The 9,106-nt window shown below is 36.4% G+C and overlaps 1 protein-coding gene across 1 annotated transcript; it reads right to left on the reverse strand.

The window, feature by feature from the left end:
- On the reverse strand, nucleotides 4,153–5,553 carry LOC109845786. Its single transcript, XM_020415056.1, has 3 exons — nucleotides 5,350–5,553; nucleotides 4,865–5,303; nucleotides 4,153–4,442 (listed from the first exon to the last, which is right to left on the reverse strand). Exons 1-3 carry the CDS (start codon nucleotides 5,551–5,553, stop codon nucleotides 4,153–4,155), a joined length of 933 nt encoding a protein of 310 aa, XP_020270645.1.

The following is a 9,106-nucleotide window of genomic DNA, read 5'->3' on the forward strand; positions in this document are numbered from 1 at the left end:
TTCCAACATTTACTACTGTCGTTGCATACTAATAACAAATTATTTCACTTGATATGACTTTGACGGATACTCTATATATGCAAGTTACAACAGTACATCCACATTGTAAGCAGACATGAGTCGTGGCGAAGCCCACTCCATGTCTAACATGGGGAGAAAAGCCCTAGGGAGGGCACTCTTAGCAAGCTCTTGTAGGAGAATGGGAGCTAGGATCACTACACGTACTTCTTATTTAGGAATTCATGAGAAAACATATTACTATTGCAAAAACTTCATGTTGGATGTTGTTAATTAACCACGAGTTATTAATATTATTATTATTAGGAAAAATGTATTAAATTATCTCCCACCTTGCAATGGTCAATTTGAAATTTCTATAGAGGACCCTTTGGAGGGACTTCATTTCTCATTGACACCATAGAATATGCTTTTAGATACACGGCCTAGAAATTTGAACTTGGGTTACTCTAGTACCATCTTAGAATCGCTACCACCGCGTCAAAACTTTAAAGATATGGTCAGTTTATAAGTTAATAGTTTTATGTTCTAAGATTGTATCAGAGTAGCTCAAAGTCAATTCTTACATATATACTGGTCATAAATTTAAAGCGGATTTTAGATATAATTGATATCATAGTATGAGTCCATATTTTTATCCACAAAAAGGACAATCAACCTGGGGGAGCACGTTAGAACATAAAATTATACCTCTCAATGCTCCCAAGACTTCTAGTAAACCCCCATTAACTTTCAAAATCTCACTAAACTCCAATAACTTTTGCAAAATGCCCCCAACATATTTTGCATAAATTACACTAAACCCCGGTAATTTTTAAAATGCTTTTTATGATGTTTTTTGTTCTAATTTATGAGTGTTATCTACAGAATTCGGAAAGTTTATTGGGATTTTTTCAATTCCAAAAAAATTATTAGGGGTTTAGTGTGAATTTCAAAGTTATTGGAGGTATACTGCAAAATACTAAAAGTTCATGGTTGTTTAGTGTAATTTACCCTGCTTATAACCCACTTATTGACAGAACTCCAGCAACGAGATCGCACAAGATGGGCTGAAATTCATAGGCCCAGTCTCCCCATTCTTGCTAAATGCCAGTCACCTTGGTATAAGAATCTATTAAAAAAAGTTCGATTAAGATCAATGCTTGTGATGTAACAAGGAAAGATCAAAATATGGTCATGTTTAGGAAGTCTTAAATCACCCAACCATGCATTAATATGCCAAAACTCCACAGTTGTTGTTGTAAAGTTTAGTTGAAAAATAGTGAACAAGGCTCAACAATATAACTGAATACTCTTGTTATCATTGCAACTGAAGAACAACTTTCTAATAGGCAAAGTATAAAAACTGAAAAACAAAATTTAAGCCCACTTCTTAGCACGTTTTAATGCTAGTGGTAAACCTAAACAGGATTGAATCAAAGTCTAACTACAACCCTACAAACTAGGGATTTATTTAACAAACTAGAGATTTATTTAAACCATAACAAACTTGCCGTACATGCAAGCAACTAACAGTGAGTCTCAACAAACCCTCCGTTAAACTGAATGCAGTTTCATGAATTAGTTTAACACAGGTACCTCACAAACACCAACCTGCTCACAAAAATGCTGAAAAGCTTCCAGTTTCAAAGGCTTAGTTAGCACATTTGCAACTTGATCATGTGTATCACAAACATCATCTTAAGAATACCTTCATTAGTGAGATCTCTTAGAAAATAAAACCTCACATTAATATGCTTGCTTCGGCCGTGCATCACTAGATTCTTGGCAAGTTTTATGGCTGAACTATTATCACACATGATGATTGTTCCTCCTTGTGCATACCCCATTTCTTTTAAAATCCTTCTCATCCAGACAGCTTGACAAGCACAAGTAGCTGCTGCAATGAATTCGGCTTCAGTAGTGGACAAAGTAACAATTGGTTGTTTCTTAGAGGACCAAGCAATAACAGCACCATTCATAAGAAATATGTATCCAGAAGTGCTCCTTCTTCCTTCCAATTCTCCGGCATAATCAATGTCAGTAAAGCCTACTAGCTCTTTAGCTCCTCCTCTTTTATTCAAAATTCCATAGTTGATGGTTCCTTTCAAATACCTGAGAACCCTCTTTGCAACTTTATAATGTAACTCAGTTGGACTTGACATAAAACGAGCAATTCAACTCACTACAAATATTAAATCTGGCCGAGTAGCTATGATGTACATCAAACCGCCAACTATTTGTTTGAACCGTGTCTCATTCATCTTGACTCCTCTTTCATCTTTATTTAACTTGTGGCCTGGTATAATTGGATTGCAAACCGAATTACTGTCCTCCATGCCAAAACGTCTCAGAACTTCCATTGCATACTTTCTCTGACAAATGTAGATTCCGGTAGAGCTCTGCAATACTTCAATTCCTAAGAAAAATGTCATGTTCCCCAAATCTGTCATGTTAAACTCTTTTTGCATTGACTCTTTAAAATTGCTCATCATCAACTCATCATTCCCAGTATAAATAAGATCATCTACATATACACTGATAATGAGAATTTTACCTCCATCTTTCATTTTGCATAAAAGAGTTTGCTCACTTTAACTTTTCTGGAACCCTTCTTTGAGGAAATAAGACTCAATATGGCTAAACCAAGCTCATGGAGTCTGTTTTAAATCGTATAAAGCCTTGTGAAGTTTATAGACCATCTGCTTACACCCTTTCTTCTCGAAGCCCTTTGGTTGATCTACATACACATATTCATTCAAAGTTCCATGCAGAAACGCATATTTGACATCGAGTTAAAATATTGTCCAACCTCATTGAGCAGCAAAAGCTAATACCATTCTCACTGTGTCCATCCTCGCCACTGGTGCAAACACCTCCATATAATCTATCCCATGCTCCTATGAATACCCCTTTGCCACTAGTCGTGCTTTGAATTTGTCAACTTCACCAGGCTCATTCAACTTTGTCTTGTAAATCCATTTGACAACGATCCTCTTTGCACCAATTGGTAATTCAGTCAGCTCCCATGTTCTGTTTTTTTCAATTGGTTTGATTTCAGTCTCCATTGCTTGCCTCCATTTTGTACTCTTTATTGCCTCTTCGAAACTAACAGGGTCGGTGGAGTCCACCAATACCATATTAACAACTTCTTCATCTTTTGAAAGACCTTCACCTGAAATGTAGTCGTCCATTCATGTTGGTGGAGCTCTAACTCTGCCCTCCCCTGCTCTTGATTCTTCTCAGTTAGCAGTGTTTGATGTGCCAATGCCAACCTCTAAAGTCTCTGATTCAGCTACCTCTGCTTCTTCACCTTCTTCATTTTCTTCCTCTTTATTAGCACAAGTTTCTTCATGTTCCCCTTCCACGTCCCTGATTACTTCTTCTCGGTGACTTGCATCCCAATTCCACAAACAATCCTCTTCGAAAACAACAACCCTGCTCACTATAATCCTTTTAGCATTAGGATCATACATTCTGTAGCCCTTGGACTCGTCACTGACACCAAGTAATACACATCTCACACTATTGTTCTCAAGCTTTGTTCTCTTCGCATATGGAACATGAACGTGCCCCACACAACCAAACACTTTGAAGTGTTCTACAGAAGGCTTCTCACCGCTCCATGCCTCTTCTGGTGTCATCTCCATAACAGCTAAAGTAGGAGACCAATTCAACACATATATTGTCCACTTCACAGTCTCAGGCCAAAAAAATTTAGGAACCCTTTTCTCAAAAAACATTAACCTCATCAAATTCATAACAGTCCTATTCTTATGCTAGGCTACTCCATTTTGTTGCGGAGTATAAGCCATAGTCAATTGTCTCTTTATTCTACTAATTTACAAAACTCATTAAATTCTACAGAATTAAATTCCCTTCCCCTATTTGTACGAAGACACATAATAGGCAACCTACTCTCCTTCTCAACTAGAATCTTAAAACACTTGAAGTAATAAAATGCTTCTGACTTCTCGAATATAAAATATACCCATGCTTTTCTCGAATAATCATCTATAAAGCATAGGACGTACCTTCTTTGGCTGTTAGAAGCTGGATTAATCGTGCCACAAATGTCTACATGAATCAACTGTAATATCTGAGTAGGCCTCCACTGACTTTTCTTCGGAATTGGATCACGATGTTGCTTCCCCTTCATGCAGTCTTCACACACGTGTAGATGCCGGTAACTGAGGTAGGCCTCAAACCATTTCCTTGAACTGAAGTGTTCTTAGACCCTTGTGGCTGAGGTGAGCATATCTGCAATGCCATAGGTATGCCGGATTCGATGTAGTGGCCTGGAAGCATGCTTCCTTCCTTTCTTGAACTCGAGCAAACAATACAAACATCATGTTTGTTGTTATGTTTGTTTGGATGATCAATCCCCTGAGTAGATGATAAATTCGACACATCCCTGATTGAATCAAGATAGCCAAACCCCTTTCCTGAAATTGACCTATACCCAAGAGATTGTTCTTGAGCTCATGCACATAAAACACAACTTGAATCACATGAGTTGCTCCACTTACATTCAACTTTATACTCCCTTTTCCGAGTACATTCATCCTCATGTTGTTGCTGAGTTTCACCATTTGGTGGAAAGATCCATCCACCTCTTTGAATGCCGACTTATCTCCGATCATATGATTTGAACAACCAGAATCTAGGAACCAAGCTTCTTCATTGTTTGCATTAGTCATTTCAGCATAAGACATGAGCAATCACTCTTCTTCTTCATCAAATCCGGCAAAGTTTACCTCTTTGTCCCATGATGGGCATTCATATTAGTAATGGCTGAGGTTATGATACTTGAAATATTTAATTGTGGTACTATTGTAACTCTGTCTTCCTCTTCTTCTATAAGTACCCCTGCCACGACCTCTTTCTCCTCTACCTCTTCTCACTTCAACCATAGCTTTTAGGGCTTGTTCTTCACTACTAGATTTCCTCCGAAACTTCTGCTCGTGTACCACTAGAGAACTCTGAAGTTCATCCACAGAAAGACAATTGATGTCTTTCGATTCTTCTATTGAGCACATAATATAATTGAACTTCTCAGTGAGTGTGTGCAATATCTTTTCCACAATCTTCACGTCCTGCATATCTTCCCCAAGGTTACGCATGTTATTGGCTCCCAACATAACCCTGGAGAAGTAGCCAGTGACTGTCTCACCGATTATCATCTCTAGCACTTCAAATTCCCTTCGTAGAGCTTGTAATTGTGCATGCTGGACTCTCTTATTCCCTTGGTAGTTTCTCTTCATCGAATCCCACAACTGCTTGGCCGTGTCCTTTTGAAGAACGGTCTTCAAAATGGACTTGTCAATTGCTTGGAAAATGTAATTTTTTTACCTTCAAATCTTTTAGCTTCAACTCTGTTAGGGTTGTTCGTTGCGCAGCCATCAACACCTCTCCTCTGGCAGGTTCAGTGTAGCTGATTTCGACAAGGCTCCACCATTCTTTTGATCTAAGCAGATTCTCCATCAACATGGACCAGTGCTCGTAATCGCCATCAAACTTGGGAGTACTCAGCAGGTTCTGTCCTTCTTTTGCCATCTCCATAAAACACTCTTCTCTCTCTCTCTCTCTCTCTCTCTCTAGGTGTTTCTCTCAACCTCTCGTTTTCTCTAGTTTAGGAGACTACGGTTCCCAAACTCACTCAATCAGGACCCTAAGTGGGGCTCTGATACCAAATTGTAAAGACTAGTTGAAAAACAGTGAACATGGCTCAACAATATAACTGAATACTCTTGTTATCATTGCAACTGAAGAGCAACCTTCTAATGGGCAAAGTTCAAAAACAAAAAAAATGAAATTTCAACCTACTTCTTAGCATGTTTGAATGCTAGTGGTAAACCTAAACAGGAATGGATCAAAGTCTAACTACAACCCTACAAACTAGGGATTTATTTAACAAACTAGAGATTTATTCAAACCATAACAAACTTGCCCAACATGCAAGCAACTAACAGAGAGTCTCAACAGTTGTGAGGATTATCATATTACATTTTAACATATCCTCGCAGATTTAGGTCTTTTTTATGGGCTAAAATCTAAGCTCAAACGACGGTATCAATTACTTAAAACCTATATTAAATTCTTGGTTAGTGGGATCCTGAGTTGCTCGCATGCCATCTTAAATATCATAACACCAAAACTACAAAATTATGTGACTATTAATGGTTATTTTTTTATTAGAAGTTTTGACTATTGATTATAACTAGTAATACATAACTCCTCGCTGTTGCATAAATAACAAAAGGTAGCTCTTGAAATTATCAAAATAAATCAAAGTTATTAGGCCGCACGGTCTCAATATTGACCGATCTTAAATCATTATTGGGATGCCATATTTCATAATTTATTATTTATATATTTTATTATTTGTAATTTATTATAGGTAGTATTTGATAGAGGTGCAGTTGAAAGAGGTGTATTTGCCATGATTGACGATGAGTTGACTGTACAAAAATTTCCGAATACAAAAACTCATCAATGACAATTGTAAAATGTCTTTTCCGTTAACGTTGAAATGTATTGATAAATAGATGTTAGTGAAAGTACCCTAGAGGGGGGTGAATATGGTAATTGCTAATCTAATCCGATTTAGATGCCAAATTAAAACTTATTAACAAAATCCTAGCAATATGATATACACAAGTGATATGTGCAAGGATAAACAACATGACAAATAGGCGATATAAACAATGAGCACAAGATATAAGAGAAATATACGCCAAAGCCAAAACGCAAACACAAGAATATGATCATGGAGTTCGGTCTAACACTCGACCTACATCTCCGCTCCTTACCTTGAGGAGATTCCCCACTATTAACAAATAACTACACAATCGGTTTCCAAAGTTCACCAAAAACTTTTACAATCTACACGTTGTTAATCCTACAAGACACTCCTCTAAGTATTGGTCTATCCGTGTCACCTTTCTCAAGTGCTTGGAATTACTACCTCTCTCTAGACTTTTACAACCAAGTCACTCCTCTTGGAATTGACCCCGATCTCTCCCAACCACCCCTCTAAGTGTCCTTGTATATAACGTGTTCAACAATAATAAGCTCAAATAAATATTTTGTTCTCCAAAAAAGATAAGAACGAAATTGTAAGCTCACTCTCAATGTAACTACTCTCATAACCCAAGTATACTAAATGTGAAATACTTAAGCTCAAGTGGTTGTGTGTGAATATCAATGAGCAAAAATGAAATTTAAACTCAAGTAAATCTAGCTTGTATATATATATATATATATATATATATGAAGATTAAGCTAGAGAATGAGTTTAGAAAACTTCTCCAAAGAAAACAAAGAGATGTAGATCTAGCTTGTATGTATATATACGAATCAAAATGAAGATTAAGCTAGAGAATGAGTTTAGAAAACTTCTCCAAAGAAAACAAAGAGATGTAGATGAAGATTTGAGGTTGAACGCCTCAAAACCAAAGTTAAGATCTTCTCTTTGTGAAACTTTCTTCACATAAATAAACACACCAAAACTTAGAATTAAACAGGTGTAAACACTCTTGAAAACCTTGTAAAAACTCTTGTTAAAAAACCAAGTCTTGAGGGCTATTTATAGTCTCTCAACAAAATCAGCCAAAACTAGACGTTACAACCAAAAAGCATTATCGGTCGATTGATGGTTGAGATTGGTCGACTAAAAAATATGACCATTGGTTGAGCTGGAAAATCAATGCATTATCGGTCGACTGAAGGGTATATATCGGTCGACTGATAATATGTGATCGGTCGATTGATTCAAAGAATTGGTCGACTGATAAGTCTGAAGAACAAACGCTAAAAACTTTCTCAGGTCGGTCGACTGATGGACATATGTCGGTCGACCGAAGAGTGCTTATCGGTCGACTGATAAGCTGACATTCCAGACACTGAATTTTCTAGAAAACTTGATTTTCTAAATTCAATTTAACATAACAAAACAACTCCAAAAATAATCAAACTTGGGAAAATGTTTATATATATGAAAATAAACACATTAGAAGAAATTTCTAAAATAGCATTTCCCAAGTGTGAAAACTTAAGTATTTTGCAAGCTATTAACAAAATGAAATCGTCAAATACTTGGTTTTGATGAAACAAGTTTTGAAACACTTTCAAATAGATTAATAAACTTAATAAAATATATAAAATAGTGTCGTTAAGTCTATAATCTGAAAACCACGTTAACTCATGAAAAGATGTGTAATATGATTGAGCTTTAAGTATGACACATAAAGTAAATAACCAAAAAACTACTATACCCAAGCAATAGATCTTCAATTTGCTCGTCTTGGTTGTGGGGATGAAACAATATTAACTTTGACTTGAATTGTGATAGCTTCATTCCAATATCCTTCAAACTCCAAGAATATCATCATTATGCTCAAATCCATCCAAGCTGGATACACGTTGGAGAAAACACAAATACTAGAAAAACAAGATTATAAATTGTTTGTTAATCATCAAAACTAGATGAGAAAGTAGGTTTATAAACATGAGTCCTAACAGTTAGTGGATTTACAAACATTGTATTCTATTATATATATAATTTATTGCCCCCCACCACCGCATGACATCTGGCTCCGCCCCTCCTTAATTACCCGATAGCTTTCTGCATATTTGACTTTTGAGTTCATCCTACTAAGCAAAGGACCATGCTGATGAAAAAGAAAAAGAAAAAGGACCAACTTACATTCACGGCATGAAGCTAGATGCATGAACCAACCTCAACCTCAAAATTCTTATCTGAAAACATTGAGAGATTGAATTTGTACTGTGGTATACTTAATCTTTAGGTCTTCGTTGATTTTCATTTCATACAAAGGTTTTCCTCATCAAAAAGTGCTTATGTTCTTCTGGGTTTGATTTGTAATTTTTTATTCCGTTGTTCGTTGATTATTTTGTTGTTGACAGTCATTAGATTGATGGAGATCGGTCTTGCGTTATCATTGTTGGGATTGTGTCTTTGATTCTTTGTATAACTTTATAAGAATTAGATAGGATTAGAGATGATTAGTAGATTGGGTCTCATCATAATTAAGAGTTTGTGTCCTATTTTAATTAGGAAGTTGGGAAAGGGCAGGGTTTTTGTTTC

The sequence above is a fragment of the Asparagus officinalis genome, chromosome 6, assembly GCF_001876935.1.
Source record: "Asparagus officinalis chromosome 6, Aspof.V1, whole genome shotgun sequence".
In the NCBI taxonomy this organism is placed as follows: Eukaryota; Viridiplantae; Streptophyta; class Magnoliopsida; order Asparagales; family Asparagaceae; genus Asparagus; species Asparagus officinalis.

Excerpts from the sequence above, each read along its gene's own strand:
- LOC109845786 (XM_020415056.1), bottom strand. The coding sequence starts at position 5,553 with ATGGCAAAAGAAGGACAGAACCTGCTGAGTACTCCCAAGTTTGATGGC. Across the intron at positions 5,304-5,349 it reads TGAAGCTAAAAGATTTGAAG|ACCGTTCTTCAAAAGGACAC; the intron begins GTAAAAAAATTA and ends TCCATTTTGAAG. Across the intron at positions 4,443-4,864 it reads AGAAAGAGGTCGTGGCAGGG|GAAAGGGGTTTGGCTATCTT; the intron begins GTACTTATAGAA and ends GGTCAATTTCAG.